Source organism: Schistosoma haematobium, chromosome 1, assembly GCF_000699445.3.
Source record: "Schistosoma haematobium chromosome 1, whole genome shotgun sequence".
Taxonomy (NCBI): Eukaryota; Metazoa; Platyhelminthes; class Trematoda; order Strigeidida; family Schistosomatidae; genus Schistosoma; species Schistosoma haematobium.
Window position 1 is genome coordinate 89110317 of NC_067196.1, and position 23170 is coordinate 89133486.

At 37.5% G+C, this 23170-nt stretch overlaps 1 protein-coding gene across 1 annotated transcript in view; it reads left to right on the plus strand.

The window, feature by feature from the left end:
* The window catches only part of DCAF8 (DDB1- and CUL4-associated factor 8), a 43299-nt gene that overhangs the window by 8281 nt on the left and 11848 nt on the right, over nucleotides 1-23170 (plus strand). Inside the window, exons 5-11 of the mRNA XM_051218604.1 lie at nucleotides 409-561; nucleotides 3795-4033; nucleotides 5667-5765; nucleotides 6747-7144; nucleotides 14514-14618; nucleotides 16892-17091; nucleotides 20581-21486. Of these exons, the coding sequence (XP_051075465.1) occupies nucleotides 409-561; nucleotides 3795-4033; nucleotides 5667-5765; nucleotides 6747-7144; nucleotides 14514-14618; nucleotides 16892-17091; nucleotides 20581-21486 (2100 nt within the window). The remainder of the gene's footprint in view (nucleotides 1-408; nucleotides 562-3794; nucleotides 4034-5666; nucleotides 5766-6746; nucleotides 7145-14513; nucleotides 14619-16891; nucleotides 17092-20580; nucleotides 21487-23170) is intronic.

A 23170-nucleotide genomic window follows, 5' to 3' on the forward strand; every position in this document is an offset into this window, starting at 1 on the left:
AACCCTACTCTTCCTTGTGGGAAGGTAATGTCGCTGTTATGCTGGTTGTCTGAGGGAAAGCTTTACTGCCGTTAAACCTCTGTACAGTCAACAGTGCGACTTCTCTGTCGGACCATGAGTTTGCTTCTTTTAGTCTTACCGCTCTTTAACCGACCTGCCTGACATGGTAGGTCGGTTAAAGGGACGATTGCTTCGGCCAATATAGCTTGATCTGTTCACCACGATGAGTAAGCCCGACCATCACGTCAGGGAGGCTCCTTGAAATCTTACTTTTTTTCGAATTTTGACTGTGATCTGTTCAATGCCTATAGTTCATCTGATATTGTTGGTATACACTTATTATATGTCTCGGTTCGATCAATTTATACATTTTTCTTTTCCAATTATTATTTCCTATTGTTTACAAAGTGCCATCGTGGCTGTGTTAATGCTTTAAATTTTAATTCAAGAGGAAATTTAATTGCTTCCGGTTCTGATGATTTAAAAGTTGTTGTTACAAATTGGATTACTGGTGAACAAGCTTGGAGTTATCGTACTGGACATTGTATGAACATATTTCATGTAAGTGGCTATGAATACAATATTGTATTTTAAACTTGATTTATTCCTCATCATTTTGGCAAATAATGTAACTAACAGATGTCAGCTTTAAATTATATAGTTTTTAAATTGACCTGTCATATAATCCGTCATTTATTTATTTCCTTAAGATAGCACCAATGATTATGATTATGAGGAAAAGGAGCGTGTCAAACCTTACGTATCTCTCGTGTATATCTTTCTATGATAAAAACCTAGTCAGTCAGTCATGGTCAGCATATGACATAAATGTGCATTAACTCATACATCTAATGGTATTTAAGTTAGTCTATTGTCAGACATCGCCACAACCCCTCCCTATCAATAGTGTTAAATTGAGTTTTTTGGTTCAAGTGCTTCAATTCTAGTCGTGCGTCTGTATGTATATTTGTATTCTGCAAACTGGATGAAGTGTGAGTTTAGTCTATAGGTTCATGAGAAGTCCTGAAGCCTACATCGTTTTCTCCAGTTTGCTGCTTTTCGAGCATTAAATTATCATTGAGGCGAGTACTTGCGATTTCAGTCAAACTGATTTCTTCATGGCTACCAAAAGAGAATTTCTACTCTTTCTTACAACCTAGGGCGATCAGGAATTGAGACCAGTCTAATGGTATCACTAAGTCATATTTCAATCAATTTAACCTCTAAAACTGGATCGTCGTCCTTGAAGACTTCTTGAGTGAGGTTCTAAAGACTCTCTCATTTCAAATTAGACATGGTCTTATCAGCCTCACAAAGAGTTTGGGAAAGTATGTTCTTAGGAAGTGAGTAATTAAAGAGTAGATGGAGACCATTAACATTTTTTTGAAGTGTTCTATTCATCGTTTCAATCTTCCGAACTGAAAATGGATCGCTGTCTCAACTTTTTCCAAAATATTCCCACTAACAACTGTCTTGATACTTTTTTTGACGAATCTGATACATTTGTTGAGTGTTATCTATTGCTGCTGCGTTTTTCATGTCTTGCTTTTGTTGACCACCACTAATCGTGATCATAAACGTCTTGTCAGTTCACGTTTACATTTTCGTCGATTTTCATTTTACCCTGAGCGTGCTGGAATGAGTTCCTAGAAGCTATCGATTTGGTAGAGATGTCTGAAATTCAGCTGTCTTTCTTGACCTTTTGGATTAATTTGCTGAAGCGTATCAATACCCTGTTACAGATGTTGAAATATCGCACCAACCTTCTCTTGGATGAATTTTCCTTTCATTATTGATTGAGTACTTAGCTAATTTTTCCTGAATTATATATAGTAATATAAAAGTATCGTTTAAGATAAACCAACTGATTTGTTCGATTTTCAACACTAATGCTATTTGGTTCATGTAAATATGAAGATCATGTGGCAGCGCATTTATTTCATTTTGAATGAGGATGAGTAAACCATGAAATATTACATTCTCCGCCCAGTTCCGCATATTATACCTCAGTCTAACCCTGATGGGTAATGGTGGAAATAAAAGTCAAGTATGAATTGAGTTGGAAGAATTTTTCCAAACATCCATTTATTTAGACAGACTGTAAGAGAGGCGCAGTATGGATAAAGGCTACTCAGTCTACTTAGTTTTATCAAACTTAACTCAGCATTTGTAGAGTAAAAATAAGCTAAAGACGGGTAACCAACAGGAGTAAGGGACAGATAAACATACTCTCATATTAAAACAGTAAACATTATAAATGACTCAAAAAGAATAGTTTAATTTGTCTACTCACTGGTTAGGATAGTTTACTTGGACACATTAACAAAGAAGCTGCTACGGACCAATACAACCGATGTTAACCAATCAACGATTGATCTGATGGTCGAAACTAGTGGTGATCAGTTGAGGAGTCGCACGCTTCTGATATTTTATTTTATTACTTTATTATATTTTATTTGAACACATAAATATTGGTATAAGAGGGCACCAAATATATATGCGCCATACAAAACAATGAGAATTCGAAGAGAAAAGAGGACAATAACGACCAGATTAGTGTAAGGTAGTGTAATAATAATAATAGTAATAATGGGGGAAACGGAAAGGTACAATCCGAAGAAATCTTTCAGTTAAGGAAGAAACAACCTTTTTTCTATGAGGAAAGTAAAAGAAGGTTACAGCAGGATCATCACTGACTTCTATTCTGAGCCATATTTGATAACGTTTCTAGCCACTGTGTTGCACCATTTCTCGGACCCCAGCCAGGGAGTTGTGAAGGACCAACACAAGCCAGCCATTTTCAGCTTTCTTTCATGCCACGACACCATGTCATACACTGTCCACCTCTCCGCTATTCCCAACCAGTCCCACTGTCGGCAAATAATGCACGACGTCGGTCTGGGGAAACTGGACCTCAACAGGACTTTGGATAGTGGTTAAATACATATTTCTTACACAAAGCTTATGATGGTTGAATTCAGCAGTGTTATAAAGTCATACAAAACCTAGAATTATGAGTTCAGCCTTATTGTTTTTGAAAATTGTAATGCTTCATGAATAGCCGTTTACTTTATTGAAATTGCATTATTCAAGTTCGTTGGCTTGGTCGCTAATCTCTAGATAGTATTATGAACACAAACTTCAGATAGAAGTCGTCTATGAGAATTTCTTCCGTATGTTATTTACGACTAACGATGTAGTGGAAACTCCTTCTTGACTAACTATGTGTTTTGATGAAGCTCGAATTTGATTGGTTGTTGCTTTTGACACTTGTCCTGTCATTGTCTGGATATTTATTTTGATTATATTCTTCTTTGACCTGATTCTTGGCCTTATGGTCGTTTATGATTTTTCTAATTGCTTGACAAATCAGGTTTATTTTCAATGTGCTCATTGATTGCCGACTGATATGAGTTTCAAGATTCCGGAGATTCTCTCGTCTTCTTTGTGTTGCCTCTGTTCAAGATTTCAACATCTTTCCAGTCTAATGTATGTCCCCAGTTGTTTGCCTATATCGATATGAGTGAAGACATATTGTGACGTTTGAGACGATGTAGATTAAATGTCATTTGCAATTGGGCTAGTTTCTCGTATAAATTCCAATAGCTCACCGTGTTGATGTTGTTCTCGATAAAAGACAATGAAGACTTCATGATTAAATCACCCAGTTCCGAGAACACAACTCTACCAAAAACCATTCTTCTGAGCTATCAATCTCCACCATTTCAGTAATTGCTTATTATAATTATTTACCAAATTTCATTATTTTTCATTTATGTGTATTGTATATACAGGTGAAATTTATTCCAGAATCAAATGATTTACAAATTGTCTCATGTGCATGTGATTCAGAAGTTAGACTAGCCCAGCTTTCACCTACCGGTGGTTTAGCATGCCCAACTCGACTATTAGTAAAGCATAGTCGAGCATGTCACAAATTATCTATTCCTAATGGTGAATCAAATATTGTCCTGTCAGCCGGTGCCGATGGACAAGTCTTTTCAACAGACTTAAGAATTCCCAAGGCTCACAAGTAATTTCTATATATATTTGAAAAACGTTTAAACATTTATCTTAAAATTTCATTTTCTTTGTCTGTACAACATAAGTCTTAATATTAGATGGTGGTTGGAGGTAGTCGACAGGAAACCCTGGACCCGGGTTTCGTGCTACTTGGCACTCGTCAGCAAGGTGTACCTGTAATCATGCAACATGGTCGATAGCATTCGATCTGCACTAATAAGGACTAGACACGCATGACATTGATCGCCACCCAGTGATCAATAAATTGTAATAAGTCTTAATAATTATAAGGTATTTAAGTGTACAGTTGCAAATGAAGTTTTGCTGTCTGTCCTTAATGACGTCTACAAATTATCTTATGATGTTCCATTCTCTTCTCATTTAAAACGTTAGTTTAAAGTATCTATAAATCTATTTTTAAAACGATTTGATAAATTTTTGGCATTTACACAGTATAACTTTCATATTTGTAAAGTTTTCGTCCTTTTATGTCAATGAAATTCGATACGGAGAAACATTTACTTTTGTGCGTGATTTGATCTGATGTAATTTATTTGGGAAGTACAAACCCGTGTACTCAGCTTATGTGTGATGGCTAGTTTGATGCTACCTGGTTACCGAAATCTGAGTAAATAGAACTCGAGATGGCTCTGTGACCTAGTGATTGAAAGTTAGACGACCAAATAAATAAACTGCCGCTCTATATATGTAGTGTGAAGCCAAATCAGCAGCATCGATGTTTGTTATTTATGAAGCAAAACACAGTGTTCATACCTATTCATTACCCGGTCATTAGTGTTAATCTCAGTTTTCCAAATAGTATTACTTTTTTCTGGTTAGCGTTTTTTAGCGAGTTAGTTTTCCACGGGTCGCTAACCCCATGCTCAACCCTCCTGCTTTACCCGTGCTTGGGACCGGCAGTAGCCCCAGAGGGGCTCCGGGCGGAGTTTTACCAAATATTATATATATATCGAGTTAGGTGTGGCGGGTTTCCATTCTGGGATATTGTGGCTAAAAGTCAAACTCTTTAATCATCAGACCACTGCCTAACTCGTACCCAAGAAAAATGTGATCCATTGCTGGCTATTAGTAATAATTTAGTATTCGGGCTTATCAAATTTTAAGATATCCGGGATGAACAGCTCAGTTCCGTCTTTTTCAATAAATTCTTATTGCGATATTATGACGTAAGGGTGTGACTGATTTAGAACACTTATAGGTGAAATAGTAACTAAAAAAAGGTTTGTTTTACAATTGTTTATTTGCTATAATAATTTAGTCGATCTGCTAAGTACAGTTTAATGTACTCTAGTTTGAACTGCACATTATGTATGAAGACTAGTGACACTGCTTGAGAGGCTCTAACACAAAATAAGTGTTGTTGCTCGAATCTCTGACCTATTAGCTAAAAGCCGATTACTTTATTAGTAAGCCACCGCTTCACAGTATTGTTTCTAATCTGATGCTATTTATTCTATATCGTTTTTTTTGTTGATAAACATAAGATGTACTGGTGTTTAAATCACCTTCATATGTCTTTGAAAAAATGCCGAATTAAATGTATTGATTATTTATCGGTTATTGTAGCTTATCTTCACTTCGATGTAATCAAAACCATATTGCACATATTTTCTTCTATTTAGATTACTGTGGTTACCATTCTCTGAATTTTTCTCGATTTCATCTAATCCGGTACGTCCACATGAATTCGCGTTATGCGGCAGATCTGAATCCATTGTGCGGTAAGTTATTTTTGGTGTTGACTTTCAGTCATAATTAACATCGACCATGATACAAATTTTCATTAAACCAAGTTACCTTGTCAAATACTTATGGTGATGTGAAATTAACAAGACGATTGACAAAAACATTTTAAAAAATTGTAGTTACACTGATTAGAAAATTACACTTTGAAGAGAAGGAATGTGCAAAGAAAGTGTGTTCGAACGAATACTGGAAGTGAAGATCTGGAAGTAGATAGCGAGTCAATACATCTGCGTCACTGTGATCAATCCTGAAATATGTCAACAGACATCATTAATCACTAATAATTCCCTTTATTGTGATGAATCCAATCAGATAGTCACCATCAACTAATATGGATCAATGTAACAGTCAATGATTATATGGACTGATGCTCTGTCATGTAGTGACCACTCCGAGTCTTCTCCTAACCTATTAATACTCCAGTTAACATCACGTGTTGAGTTGTATATTATGATAGTATTTTGTAGGAATGTCAAATTTTCTTTCAAAAGGCTTGCCTTTCTCTGAAGGAAAATCATTCAAATACCGTTATCATTATTCACAAACCGTTAGGTCGTTTTACGCTGATAAAAACTATATGGTTGGTATTCTGTTCGTATATTTTTAGGTTTTGAACATAACAAATTATGTTTAGTCAACGCAACTCGACTATGATAAACTCGGTAGGTGATGGTCATTCTTTGGGACTTTCCAGTTGTATTTTTCGAAAACCCAGTTAAATTTGGATGATTTAGTAATAAGCCGTTTAGGATCTTGGATATAATTTGTCAATGAAGAATGGATTTGTGTTTTTTAGAAGTTATTCTGTATTCGATCCAAACTAGTGTTTAATACTTTTTTTTAAACTAACTATCCTCAAGTTATTGACATACATATTTCTCCTTTTAAATGCAGTAATTGTAGTAGAATATTTCATTTAAATCAGTTTTTATAAATATTTGTTTGCTTATCTACAGGATTTACGATCGTCGTAAAATCGACAAACGAGATCCAAATAGTGGACTTCTACATACTATTGGTGCAGATCACCTACGCGGAGATAGACGTCCGTCAAATGAGAATGGAGTAGTTCAAGTAAATCATCGATTAGTTAATTCATGTCGGAGCCGTTTCCATTCGTCAATTAGTTCAGATTCAGACTCGGATTCAGACTCGGATTCCAATCATTTGTTAAATTCTCTATCTGTACAACTTGGTCGTCGAATTCGCGCTGTACTAAATGGTCTACGAGGTCGAGCTCGTGCAGCTTTATTAATGGGAAACAATGACGACAGTCTTCGTACTGATCCTCCTTATAATTTTGAAGTTACAAAGTATAGTGTTACGGCTGCTGTATACAGTGCTCAGGGTGATGGTATGCAGATTTTATGATATATTTGAAATACCCATTTTCTTAATTTACTATTAATGACACTACAGTTTTCTCTTTGAATATAATTTATAAGGTTGGTTTTATAAAATGAAATCTCATAATTTCAGTTTGAGTTCATCAGTTTTGATGTATCAGTAATGATATCCGTATGTCTACTTGATTTCTTTATTAGTAAACCATTCATAGTTTCAATGGCAGATGGTAAAGATTGCCTTTTTTTCTACCTAACGCTTAGTTCATGCTGTTACTAACATTCTCGTCATGTCCGTTGCTATAATTTGTATAAATATATTTTTCTTGTCTAGCAAACCGTATAAAGTAATTTTGATCATTCATTTTTATTCATTCTACATATTCACATTTTCCAACCATCTGTTATTTCTTAGATCAGAAACTGGTGTGTGTACGTAATATTGATAATGTGTAGTGTTTGTTATAAGATTGATAGGTACTGGAATAGGGTGAACATTTAATGAATATCGAGATTTCTTACAAATTGTTGAGATATATAATTTTGTTAGTTATCAAGCTAGCTGTGTGTTGATAATTTGTAATTCCTGTTTAAACAACTTTTTAGCGAATTTCTAATTCAATTCTGCTATTGATTATATAGTTGATATTTATTGCTAAATTATGCTAAGGTTAGGCGTAAGATACTATGTAAAGATGGTAAATCACTTGATGAAGTGATAAAGTTTCATCGCTTGAAATGTCTGAGACATGTGTTACGTATGCTCAATTAAATCACCTCCTAGGAGTGGTCACTACATGACAGAGCATCAGTCCATAAAATCATTGACTGTTACATTGATCCATATTAGTTGATTGTGACTTATCTATTTATTTATTTTAACACATAGATATTGGTACAAGGAGGCACCAAATACATATGCGCCACACAAATCTCATTCGATATGTGTGAGGGCTGTGATACTGCCCGGGTTTTCAAACTGAAGCAGGTGGTTTTCTTAGGGGGCCACACCTGGAACCTTCGACCTAAAGGTCTGGTCCACAAGGCAGTGGAGCATCATAAGGAGATGCAGCCCCATGGAAGCCGGTGACCAACAATTGGTTCCTACGCCATTTGTTCCCGCAGGATACTGGAGCCCATGTGCACCATTGGTTTGAAACCCGGTTAAGGCACCGGACATTCGCTTTTCGTCCTCACAATTTCGTACGCAACACCCTAGCCACGAAAAGGTAGTGAGTAAGACTTCTCTGGCAGGGGCTATATACGCGTGGCCGTGTGAGAGCATTTGAAGAGGGAGAGCGGACTCTCTTCACTCTCGGCTGTACCAGGGCATTTGGGGACTATCTGATTGGAGTCATCACAATAAAGGGAATTATTAGTGATTAATGATGTCTGTTGACATATTTCAGGATTGATCACAGTGACGCAGATGTATTGACTCGCTATCTACTTCCAGATCTTCACTTCCAGTATTCGTTCGAACACACTTTCTTTGCACATTCCTTCTCTTCAAAGTGTAATTTTCTAATCAGTGTAACTACAATTTTTTAAAATGTTTTTGTCAATCGTCTTGTTAATTTCACATCACCATAAGTATTTGACAAGGTAACTTGGTTTAATGAAAATTTGTATCATGGTCGATGTTAATTATGACTGGTTGACTAAATTATTTTATTGCTGCATAGTAGTAGAAGTTGTAGATCAAATCAGTTGTCAATGTCTGGGGAGTTTTATATTTTTAACTTTGTTTTGTCAATTAATTTTAATGCTGATAGTTTTGTAGAAATCACTAAGTAAACTGGAACGTGTAAAAACTGAATATTTTTTCTGAATTGCAAGTTTTTTACCTGACAATTGTTTCATTAATCAGATACTTGTAATGTTTAGTTTTGTGAGATTTTACCAAAACCTTAATTATCGTTTATATTTTGTGTATATGTTTAATGTCAGTGATATTCACCTTTCACTTACTGTGGTTCTATAATAACTGGATACACGACACATGTGTCCGAGTTATGTACTAATGCTTTGTACATAATTAGTGGCTAACCGCATGTGGATTACGGTTGAGGACTAGAAAGCACTGAACAAATGATTCGTAATATTGGACTCTGTTCCATATCTTATTTTAACACATAAATATTGGTACAAGAGGGCACCAAATATATATGCGCTACACAAAACAATGAAAATGGGGAGAGAGAAGCAAAGAAAAAAAGGTAAGGAGCGAAAAAGAAAAAAAGAGGAACAATAACGACCAGATTAGTGTAAGGTAGTGTAATAATAATGGGGAAACGAAAATGTCCAACCAGAAGAAATCTTTCAGTTGAGGAAGATACAACCACTTTTTATGAAGGAAAAGAAGGTTACATCAGGATCATCACTGGTGATAAGTCTTGCGAATTGAACGCTATATTCGTTTCCTAAGTTATTCTGTAACCCCCAAGCTGGAACTATACAACGACCTGAACAACGAGAGAAGACGCAAAGTATGCGGGAAGTAGTTCACTCCAAGGTTCATTTTAACACAGAAAATATAGGGTTTTTATAATATTTTTAAATGTCCTTGGGTTGCTCAAAGATTCTGGGATGCTACTAAACATAGTAGCAGTATAGCAATCAGCCAATCAAAACCTCTACATGTGACGTTCCACTTCCTTGATATATTTGGCTAAAACTTCAAGTGAACGCTGATTGGATGAAATGCTTCTTAGTGTTTCCTGATCCTTGCTTGTCTTTTGCGAGTAATTTTCTGGATCACCCCAACAACTGACTCCTATTCTGAGCCATATCTGATAACGTCTCTAACCACTTTGTTGCACCATCTCTCGAACTCCAGCCAGGGAGTCGTAAAGGATCAACACAAGCCAGCCATTCTCAGCCTTCTTTCATGCCACGACACCATGTTATACACTGACCACCTCTCCGCTTTTTCCGACCAGTCCCACTGTCGGCAAATAATGCATGACGTGGAGTTTTCTGGGACGACATTCGTAGAACAAGTCCAAGCCACCGAAGTCGGTGTTTCAAGATGATGACACCAATTGGATTATCATCTCTGCGCCCGAACACACGATGCCGAACCTCTGTATTACTAACATGGTGTTGCCACTGGATGTCAGCAATCCTTCGGAGACAACGATGATCGAACACAGAGAGTCGTCTAACATCCTCAACTCGGAGAGGCCAGGTTTCACAAGCATAGAGCAGAAATGCTCTCATCGACGCGTTGTAGATCCAACCTTTTACAGCCAGACTAACATCACGAAGGCGCCAAAGGTGACCCAGATTGGCATAAGCCGCTCTGGCCTTCACTATACGTGCATTGATCTCATCACTCACACCCCCACCAGCACTTATGCAGCTACCCAGATACACGAACTTCTCGACTACTTCTATCTGTTCACCATCCAGGATGAGTACAGGATTAGAATCCTGCCAGTCTTGTAGAAGTACTTTGCACTTCGAAGGTGCAAAGCACATACCATACCTACGGACACTGATTGCCAACTGATTAAGTGCGGATTGCATGGCTTGAGCATTATCGCACAGTAAGACAATATCATCCGCACACTCAAGGTCGAAAAGTCTTTCTCCAGGCAATAGATCCACACCGCCACTACTTACACCCATCAGAGCTGTTTCCAGAATGTCGTCGATGGCAAAGTTGAAGAGGAGTGGTGAGATTGGGCAACCCTGCCTAACCCCACTGCTCGAATGGAATAATGGAGAAAGGTGGTTGTATGCCCTCACTCTGCCTGAGATGTTTGCATATAGGGTTTTTAGGATGTTAATAAACTTCTCAGGCACACCCTTTTTCAATAGACAATCCCAGAGAACAGTCCTGTCCAACGAGTCGAAGGCAGCCCTGATGTCAAGAAACACTACGATTGTTGGCCTTTGATAAGTATGGCGGTGTTCTAACATTTGGCGGAGGGTGAAGATATGATCAATACATCCTCGACCAGAACGAAACCCAGCCTGCTCCTCGCGAGTTAATCTTTCTCGGGTTTTGAACAACCTACGAAGAATGACGGAAGCCAATAGCTTGGACGCAATCGGAAGTAGACTTATCTCCCGATAGTTGTTACAGGAACGACGTGAACCCTTTTTAAAGATAGACAACTATCGACACATTCCATGAAGTTGGTACACTCTTTAGTTCCCAGACCTTTGTAAACAGCGTCGTCAGTTTCTTGGCCAGAAATTCACCACCGTCTTTAAAAAGAGCGGAAGGTAAGTCATCTGGGCCCGGTGATTTATAGCTCTTCAAGAGTTGGAGTTCCTTGCGGACTTCCGCCTCATCTGATGGATCGGTCGTCACCGGCCATGGAGGGCAGGACAGTCTAACCGATGTTACCGTAGTATCAGGCCAGTTGAACTGCCCTCCGAAGAATTCTGCCCATCGTCCAAGACGTCGATGGATGTTAGTGATTGGCATCCCATCATCCTCACAGATTGTTTCACTCACACCAGACTTCTTGCTGCCAGTGGCTCGGATGAGTTGGAAGAGCTTCCGGTAGTTACCAGATGCAGCTGCTGCTTCCAGCTCATTGGCACGCTTCGGCCACCAGGCTTCTCGGTCCTTACGCAAGCTCTGCCCAATTTCCATACGCAACATCCTTCGTTTGTGGTCAAACTCACGGTCACCCGGAGTAGACCGAGGGACTTCAATGAGTTGTAAGGAGCCTGAAGAAACCCAGTGCTTAAAAGCGGGACGTTTCGCGAAGCCGCAAGCGGTTTTACTCGCCATGATAGCGACGTGAAGTTGCAACCAATACTCATCTATACTTTTCGGTGGAATGGTAGCTAGCCTAGAAGCTAGCTCGGTTCGATACTTACTAGCAACAGAAGTTGCAAGCAGCTTACTAACATCAATCCTTTGGTGGCGGTCACTTCTTTGTCCACTGAAAAGTAAGGTGAGATTGGCGCAAACCAGGACATGATCAGAGTCGAGATAGGTACTTCAAAAGGAGCGGCATTCTTGCACACAACCACGCCAGCGGTAGCTGATCGCGATGTGATTAATATGAGTCCAGGCTTGAGATGCAGAGGGAGGACGCCAGGTGGCACATCGGCGATGACTGTGCCGAAAGTTAGTGCTAGCCAGAAACAGGTTGTGGTCTGTGCACAGTTGCAGTAGACGGTCCCCGTTATCTGTCCTGCGACCAACGAGTCCCCATCGGCCACCTAAACGACTCTCTTCTGTGCCTAGACGCCCGACCTGAGCATTCAAGTCTCCGGCTAGTACTACAATATCTGTCGAACGCACTTTCTGGAGAACAGTTAACTGGTGGTAGAATTCATCCTTGATTGCATCCGGGCTGCAATCTGTCGGGGCATAGGCGGAGATGACGAAAAGATATCGTTTCTCACACCGATTTCTTGTCACTTTGATAAAACTTTCTAATCTACCAGCACATAATCGACTGTTAATGGGGATCCAATTGATTAGTGCTGCCTCAGCTCTAGCACTTAGTGTGACACCAACGCCGGCGAGACCAGACGAAGATGCCACAGGGTCCCTGGATAAGCGCACATAAAACAAGCTTTTTGAAGCGACAGACGGAGAGCGAATTTGTACTACTTCACCAGTACTTCACCATCAAAAAGGTACAAGTATTTGTAAATAACTGTCTACGCAAGATACTCAACATCCATTGGCCGGATACCATCAGCAACAGCCTTTTGTAGCAGAGAACAAAGCAGCTTCCAGCTGAAGAAGAAATTAGGAAAAGACGATGGAAATGGATAGGACATACATTAAGCGAATCGTCAAACTGCATCACGAGGCAAGCTCTAACTTGGAATCCTGAAGGAAAGAGGAAAAGAGGAAGGCTAGTGAACATATTACGTCGGGAAATAGAAGCAGATATGAAAAGGATGTATAAGAACTGAAATGAGCTGGAAAGGATTGGTTGGGACAGGGTTGGATGGCGAATGCTGGTGAGCGGCCTATGCTCCTTCACGAGGAGTAACAGGCGTAAGTAAGTAAGTCATCAGGTCTCGGATTGACAACAAATGTCGATATTAGGACTTTCCAAAGACAAAGGCAGCCTTATCTGTTGTCCGACCTGCATAAGTGTGCGAGCGTTGAAGGCAGGCAGTTTGAATGGTGCATGTGGTTTCAGAAAAACTGTTTCAGTATTCGTATTTGGTGGTTGCATACAATTTTCAACCAGTCAGTGATTCGAGAACGTTTAGATAGAACCGAGTTTCCACTATAGGCGAGCTGCTGTATAAGTGGAAAAATAAGGATAGACAGAGTGGGAATAAAAGAGAGTGAATGAATGATGTAGTAAATTATAATAATAATAATAATAATAATAATAATAATAATAATAATAATAATAATAATAATAATAATAATAATAATAAAAATTAATAATGTGAATCGTTTGATTGTTGATCGACGCAAGATAAGTATTTCCCATAAATATCGACATTTCATCATACTTGTGTGTGGGTTGTGATACTGCCCGGTTGCCGAGACCGAAGCAGGTGGTTTTGTTGGGGGGCCACACCCCGAGCCTTTGACGTAAAAGTCTAACCCACAAGGTAGTGGAGCATCGTGAGGAGATGCAGTCCGATGGTAGCCGGTGACCAAGATTGGTTCATACGCCATTTATTCATTCAGGATACTGGAGCCTATGTGCACCATTGGTTTGGGATCCGGTTCGCTTTTCGTCCTCTCATTTTCGTAAACAACAGTAGTGCCACGAGGACAGTGAGTAGGACTTCCTTGACAGAAGCTTCGTACGCGTGGCTGTGTGAGAGCATTTGGAGAGGGAGGGCGGGCCCATCCCACTCTCGGCCCTATCAGGGCATTTGGGGTCATTCCATATCTAACCTATAACGCTCACTGATGTGAAGTAAAATCACATTATTTTGTTGTAATAACCTTGGCGTAAATAGAGGACATTCTTAGGTTACTAGTCTTGCTTAGGTTCGGGCGCCTGGGCAGCATCCAAGCCCTAACATAAATCAAAGATTTGTGTTTTGCATATGTATTTCGTGCCTTCTTGTACCATTTTTTATGTGTTTAAATAAATAATATGGTTACTAGTATTTGATCGCAAATCGAACCAAAACATGATATTAGTCCTTGCTATCATTGATTTTTGGATTGAGTCGTATAGACAGATGCAGACTACGTAATTACGGCCTGCATGATTATCAGATCCAATGATTTCAGACGGTTGCATTGTCTCCTAATCCAAAATTTGCATACTTGTGACCCATATTCATGGTTCTGTTGGTAATAATTACACCATAAAATGAATAAATATTGTTACGTAAAGCTTTATTTGTTTGGAAATCTCGTAATTGTGTGGTAGATTGTTTATGATTTCGTTTATTTGTGTTTTTCCCCCTTCAAAGCTATCCTCTTGTCATATAATGATGAAAACATCTACTTGTTTGATATTAATCAACCGACCAAACCATATTTACATAAATATTCTGGACATCGTAATATGCAAACAAGTTAGTTTCATACAATCTGTTCTGTCATTAAGTATTTTTCATAATGTTTTTTCTAAAAATATTTTTATTCCTGTCACAGTGGATAAAAGTGATTTTTCTCCGCAGTAACTTGTTGTCCACTGAGGATCTTAGTACCTGTTTGGCTACAATAAGAATGAAGTTATGTCATGCAATTCGCAAAGAAGCCTGTATAGTACCGTAGATCAATTCAGTGATAACTTAACCTCCAGCAGGAAGTACATATATGTTTGTAATCAAAGTAATTATTTAATGGTTTTAGGGAAATGATTTTCACCCACAGATTACAACGCCACTTGACTTCGGTAATGACCACCAGCTGATGAGTATCCCTCACACAGAAATGTGTATGTTAAAACCAGGCTCATAATTTAGCATTTGTTGTCGAAAGTTAATCGTTTATATTCAACTGGTCATTAGACTTGCGTTTCCTTTATGTTCTATCCCACTACGTGGCTCAGTCGGAGAGTTGTAAGACTAAAAGCAGCAAACCTGAGATCCAAAGATGAAGCGTACTGTTGACTTCAGAGACGTGACTAGAGTAAGGTTTTTCTTTCGGACAAACAAGATCTGTGGCTACACCTCCTTCACATAACACAAACAGATGGTTAGAAAACATCAGCCCACTGAACCTCAATGGGATTTGATTACCTACAGATGGATTTCTAAACTAGTCCCTAGGCTGTTTAATAAAGAATCTTAGCGTAGCCAAAATAAAAAAGTGAGCTACTTGACCTGGAAAACTTTGTTTGTTTCTAAAATATAAGTTAACATAGTCAATACAAAAACAGCAATCAATACAAACTATCAGAAGAAAAATATAGGGTAGCAGAAATGACACATACTGAACAGTAGCTAGCGGACACAAAAAATACATCAACAGAGCTTAGTATTGTTTACAAAAGATGTATAAGTTTATGATTGCCAAATGAACAAAGCATATTCACTCTAAGGTCGAATCATATCAAAGTGGTGGGGATTCAACAATATCATTTGTAGGTTCGTTTATCAATCACACTTATCACTCATACCTCATCTTACCCACGTAATTCCGTCGCTGAAGTTAAGACATGAAAAGTGCAGAGCTAACACATCAAAAAGCATTCACAAAATGGGGTTGTGTGATCGACCTCAAGCAGCGTCAATTGGACTGCTAACCCAGTTTTATTTTGGTTATCTCAAAAAGAAGTATCTTTTCATGGTATTCACAGGCGGGAAGTAACAACCACATTCGTACAACTCTAGAGATCATCTTGTTTATAATCAATCTGCCTAGAAATCTTCAATAAGTTATGGACTTTTAATCCTCCTCTCTTCATTTCACTAGACATACGTATTTCAAGCTTACAGTCTATGTATTTGAGTTCTGGGTAGGTTCATTAAAATGTGTTAGGGTAATAATTTTTACTTCTATTCATTTATTTGTAATTATAAGTTTTAGATCTCATTAGTTTGGATACCAGTAGTATCAGTGAGGTCATTGTCTTATACATAAGCATCAGATTTATATTTTCCTTACCTTGAACTTAATCTTTCAGGTATAATTCGACTTGATCTATTTAGTTTATAATGGCAAGAAGAAAAAATAGTTGAAAATTTTCGAAATTTTGTCACTTTGTATAATCAATACAATGCTATGAGTAAGATGAACTTAGGACGAGAAAATTCATCTCAATATCGAAATGACTATTATTAAATTAATTGAAAAATTCCCATTAACAATGAAAAGTGATTTAAATTTCCATCTAACATGCGCTCATATTGCCTGCTTTGTACTTACGCCTGTTACCCGTCATGGAAGAGCATAGGTTGCCCATTAGGATTCTTCATCAAAATTTGTTCTGGCCAATCCTTTCCACTTGATTCCAGTTGCTATTCATGCATTTGATGTCTCCTTAGAAGCAGAATTAGTAAATGCACATCGAAGTAGAAAAATCAAGTGACATATCGTTTTTTTTTGTTGAGTAAACACACTACTTGTCGGTTAGAAAATAAACAATTAAGATGTAATACGTTAAAAGTCTTTAACCGAACTCATTAGTCTGTCATATAAGACGTGGTTAGCTAGATCCTCATTGAATTAATTTCACGAACATAGGCTTTTTACTTGTCTATCATCAAAACAGAGAATGCAATACCAATGTTGAGTGAAGCAGTTTAGTGATCACCTTGTTAAGTAAGTAAGTAATGTTATTCACTAATTGTTCTTTTCTTTTTTTTCTCCTATATCCTCTTTATTAAAAATTACATTCCAGTTGTTGGTGCTACATTTTTTGGACCAAATAGTGAATATGTTGTCAGTGGCAGCGATGATGGCTACTTTTATTTATGGGATCGTGAATCAGAAGGAATTATTCAATGGCTTCATGCAGATATTGATGGGGCAGTGAATGTAATCGAATCTCATCCTACCTTACCGGTTCTAGCTTCAGCTGGTCTAGATTATGATTTTAAGGTTGGGTTTTAATAATTTTATATTTTTGTAATTTCATAGAATTTTATACGGTGATAATTATGTACATAATTATTTATATTCATATTATCTTGTTCCTTCAGTAAATTGTGGATACGAGTTATTAGGGGAGTCATTATCGAAGTTTTTAGCAGAGTCCATAACATCAACGGAAAGATACAAATACTCAATATATGTGAATTAAAATCCCCTCATTGCACATGTCAGTAGCTAAGTGGTTGTGCACAAGACTGCCGCTCCTTTTGGAGCACTTATCTGGACTCTGATCATGTCCTTGTTTGCTCTACTCTTACCTTATGTTTCAGTGACCAACAAATTCATCGTCCTAAACGGATCAATGTCAGAAAACTGGTTGCAGCTTCTGTCGCGACTAAATATCGAACCGAGCTAGGTTCAAAGTTAATTATCAGCCCATCGAAAAAGAAAGATGAGCATTGGTTGCAGTTGCATGACGCCATGAAAATTGAGAGTCAAGTCGCTTGCAGCTTCGTGAAACATCCCGCTTACAAACACAGACTTCTTACAACTCGTTGAGGCACGTCGGTTGGATCCCACCACCCGCGAGCTTGACCATAATTGGAGATTGCTGTGTAGTGAAATTGTGCAAATTTCGTGTAAGAACTGGGAAGCCTGGTGGTTGGAGCGTGCCAACGAGTTGTAATCGGCAGCTGTATCTGGTAACTGCCAGGATCTCTTTCAACTTATCCGAGTCACTCACAGCAAGAAGTCTAGCGTGAGTGAAACAATCTGTGAAGATGACGGGATGCCAATCAATAACATCTAGTGACGTCTTGGATGATGGGCAGAGTTCAGATGATCTGTTGCTTCGTTGACACCGATCAGATTGTCCCATCCTGCACGGCCGATGAAGACTGATCCATTTAGAAGTGTTCGACAAGTCTGTGTATAACAGTCAGTGTGTGACATGATGTCGTGGTATGAACGAAATCTGTCTAGGTTTGGCTTCTGTTGGCCTTTTACGACTCCGTGGTTGAGGTCCTAGAGACGATGCAACACAGTGGCTTGAGACGTAGTCAGACATGGCTCAGAATAGAAGCCAGTGGCGATCCTGCTGTAACTTTCTTTTACATTCTTCATAAACGTAAACGTAACTACCTTAACTGAAAGAATTCTTTCTGGTTGTATTTTTACTAACTGAACTGTTTCTCCCATTATTGTTATCTCACTTTCACACTAATTTCTATTCCTTGTTTCTCTTCTTTCATCGTACTCATCCTCCATTCTCTATCTTTTCAGAACCTCATTGTTATTGTGTGACACATATGTATTTTACTGTCCACTTGTACCAATGTTTATTTGTTTAAATAATATAAAATAAAACTACTTACTAGTTTAGAACAGCTTTGTGTCGTAGACATCAATATACCAATGTCAAATTATCATTATTATTCTCTACATTACAAGGATTTATTTGAAATAGAAATTGTTGAAATAATACGAAAATAAAGTGTCAGAAGTGTAGACAAGGCCAGAATTTATGGATCGGTGTTTTAATGGTCACCGCACCAGAATTTCAAACATTTGTTTATAAGTTTAAGTCCTGTTTCACCCATTTGTTTGAAAATGGTCATTAGTTTCTTAAGTCACCGACTATTTATCTGAACCATATTGATAGGTGCAGACCTCCAGGTTGTAGTCTGAATAGCGATAGTCATCTTTAGTTAGGAAAATAGAATGTTGGATGATATTGGTTCTAAATCAGTCCCTTAATCTTTATCCTTAGGTTAGTGTTATTTTATTTTTATATTTACAAATAGAAAGATGTAAAGCGAGTTATATAGCAATACACAAGTTAGATCCAGTTCATTTTTATAACCTTGATACGGTCACGTGATCACTGCTCACTGTATAATCAAGAACGACCCAGATTTTATTTCATACCAGCACACGTTAGAATTTTGGTGTTATAGTGTAAGAAATTGATGGTTTTATGTACTTTTCTGTACATACATATCTGTTCTCAATTAATAACCTTTTGTAGGTCATTGCAATCACATTCAGTTAACCGACAAAATAAAAATATTATTTCCCTATCTAGTTGTTCAGTACTTCCAGATTTCAAATGTTGGTCTAACTTAAATCGGTTCATGATACTAATTAACTATTTTCAAACTAACTGAACCACCTACTTCTAAAAACACAACACCAAAATCGTCCTCTTGAGCTACAAATCTCCTCCAGCTTTTCATTTCTTTACACTGATTTCATTTATGACGCTAAACACATTTACAGATCATTCATTTGCACGGAAATATTGTTTACAGAGTTGAACAAAAAATGTTTAACATCGGTTGTTGATGATTGAACGATAGTTTCTAGCTTTCATAAACTGTAACAATTTGTTCATTATAACTATCACTGAATGAATTATGCCGCAATTCTCTTAGTGTTTTATTCATTATGAATTTTATGATAAGTTCTTGATTAGTTAGTTTACAGTTTTTAGATTATTTTGCTTCTAAACTGAGCTGATTAAAATTTCAGTCTAATAAATATCACTTGATTGTTTAATAATCCAAGAAATCATTCTTTTGATAAGTTACTCTGACCAAGTCTTTTTTTAAATAGACAATCAGTAATCAGGTATTAATTTGAATGATCTAACAAAGATGAATGGATGAACAAAAGGAACGTGAACACTAACAACGAGATTTACATGGTTCGTTCAATAAAAATAAGCGAGCTATTCTACTTCGGTTGTTAGTTATGTACATAACTAAATAAGCTACCAGTCAGTCGCATTGTTCTTGAACGTCTATCCTATTTAATCAGTGACCAATCGATCATATATGTTCCTAGTCCTTCTAGTAAACACGCAAACATTGGTTACAAAAGACTTCAGTTTTGGGATGGGGTGGTGAAAGCCATTCGATCATCACACTTGATCACCGTTCATATTGATCAGACTGAATAGTTTATAATTTTATTCATTCTCGAAATCCTAAATTTCTATTTTTTTTTCTTACAGACTGGAACCTTTAGTGATTGATACCAGTTAGACTGAATTACGTCCAGTTCTCAGCCTTCAGGTAGTCTCTCAGTCAAATGCTAAAACTGAATCACTATTCATAATACTTCTAGAGTTAGTCTATCAAGTTCTGCCACTTTCCCACGCTTCAAATTTATTATAGCCTTATTAACTTCACTTAGAGTTAGGTGATTTGTGACAATCTCCTATTCTCGTTCCTTTGTAAGAGAGAAGATTTGTCAAATTTTAACTTTAATTTTCACTATAATTTGAATAAACATTTAATTAATTTAGCTTAATGAGCAAAAACAATCCAACTAAGAATTTTCTATAACACAATCAGGTTGTTTAGTGTTATCTGGTATATTTTTTTCAATGTAATTATTATTATTATTATCGTCATCACACTGCCCTCTCTTTTTCTGTTGCATTATTTGCTTTATTATTGTTTTCTCTCCTTTTTAATTACAATTTTTTTGTAGATTTGGACACCATTGTGTCCACTTTTTGCTGAACAAGATGAAACAATTAATCATTTAAAGTATGCATCAACAAAAGTTCATTCAGACGTTCTTCGACTTAGACATTCTCGTTTAGCGAAAGCATTTTTCCCAGATACTACTGCTATCAATGATAATAATAATAATAATAATAATAATAATAATAATAATAATAATACTGAAATGGAATCTCATCAATCTTTACCAAAAAAATCAGGTGTAGACTTAATCTCTTTGGATTCATCAGATTCCTCTTCGTCATCATCATCATCATCAATATTAAATGACAGCATGTACATTTCTTCTACTAATAATCATATCACAACATCAGATGATATTCATCAGTCGTTAACAATTGAAACAAAAGCTGACAATTATTCAATAACTGATGTAAATTCATCACTTGTAATTGGCTTATCAAGGAAAAGACGTCATCCGAATACCTTCAACGGATCATCATCAAATGAAGTTCATGTGCAAAAAAACAATGAATATTTACATCATAGTTTTAATAACATGAATGATATAACTCAACAAGAAAATAATACAACCAGCATCATGAATTCATTTGATTGTCATCCAAGTAAACAACCAAAACGGTCATCATTTTGTTCAAATTCATTTACTATTTCTTCTTCTTCTAATACTACTACTACTGCTGCTATATCTGAATGTGATGTTAAAATAATTCCAAATAATGAACAACCTACACCATCGTCAACTATGAAACAAAATTCCTCCGACATTATCGAATGTTCTTCTATATCGAATAAAATTATTAAAGATTATCAAAATACCAAAATAAATTCTACAATATTAAATAATGATAAAATTCAACCACGTTTACCTCAACAATTTTTACCATTCAATCAAATTGATTTACAATTGGTAAGAAAATTAATTAATAGTTGTATTTTATATATTTATTTGTTTGTTGTAATTTTGTATGTCACTACAGTTGATTAATCTTAACTTACTTACTTTACTTACTTACTTACTTACTTACTTACTTACTTACTTACTTACTTACTTACTTACTTACTTACTCACTTACTCACTTACTTACTCACTCACTTACTCACTCACTACCCACTCACTCACTCACTCACTCACTCACTCACTCACTCACTCACTCACTCACTCACTCACTCACTCACCACTCACTCACTCCACTCACTCACTCACTCACTCACTTACTCACTCACCTACTACCTACTCACTTCACTCACTCACTCACTTACTCACTCACACTCACTCACTTACACTCACTCACTCACTTCACTCACTCACTCACTTACTACTCACTCACCACTCACTCACTCACTCACTCACTCACTCACCTACTCACTCACCTCACTCACTCACTCACTCACTCACTCACTCACTCACTCACTCACTCACTCACTCACTCACTCACTCACTCACTCACTCACTCACTCACTCACTCACTCACTCACCACTCACTCACTCACTCACTCACTCACTCACTCACTCACTCACTCACTCACTCACTCACTCACTCACTCACTCACTACTCACTCACTCACTACCACTCACCACTCACTCACTCACTCACTCACTCACTCACTCACCACTCACTCACTCACCACTCACTCACTCACTTCACTTCACTCACTCACTCACTCACTCACTCACTTCACTCACTCACTCACTTACTCACTCACTCACCTACTCACTCACTCACTCACTCACTCACTCACTCACCCACTCACTCACTCACTCACACTCACTCACTCACTCACTCACTCACTCACTTACACTCACTCACTACACTCACTCACTCACTCACTCACTCACTCACACTCACTTCACTCACTCACTCACCTACTCACTCACTCACTCACTCACTCACTCACTCACTCACTCACTCACTCACTACTACACTCACTCACTACTCACTCACTCACTCACTCACTCACTCACTCACTCACCACTTACTTACTCACTTACTCACTTACTTACTTACTTACTTACTTACTTACTTACTTACTTACTTACTTACTTACTTACTTACTTACTTACTTACTTACTTACTTACTTACTTACTTACTTACTTACTTACTTACGCCTGTTACTCCTCGTGAAGGAGCATAGGCCGCTCACCAGCATTCTCCATCCAACCCTATCCTGGGAAATCCTTTCTAGCTCCGTCCAGTTGTAATTCATCGCTTTCATATCTGCTTCTATTATCCGACGCAATGTGTTCTTTGACCTTCCTCTTTTTCGCTTCCCTTCAGGATTCCAAGTTAGGGCTTGCCTCGTGATGCAGTTTGACGATTTGCGTAATGTATGTCCTATCCATTTCCATCGTCTTTTCCTAATTTCTTCTTCAGCTGGAAGTTGGTTTGTTCTCTCCCACAGAAGGCTATTGCTGATGGTATCCGGCCAATGGATGTTGAGTATCTTGCGTAGACAGCTATTTATAAATACTTTTACTTTCTTGATTGTGGTTGTTGTAGTTCTCCAAGTTTCAGCTCCATACAGTAGAACTGTCTTGACGTTCGTATTGAAGATTCTGACTTTGATATTGGTTGAAAGTTGTTTTGAGTCC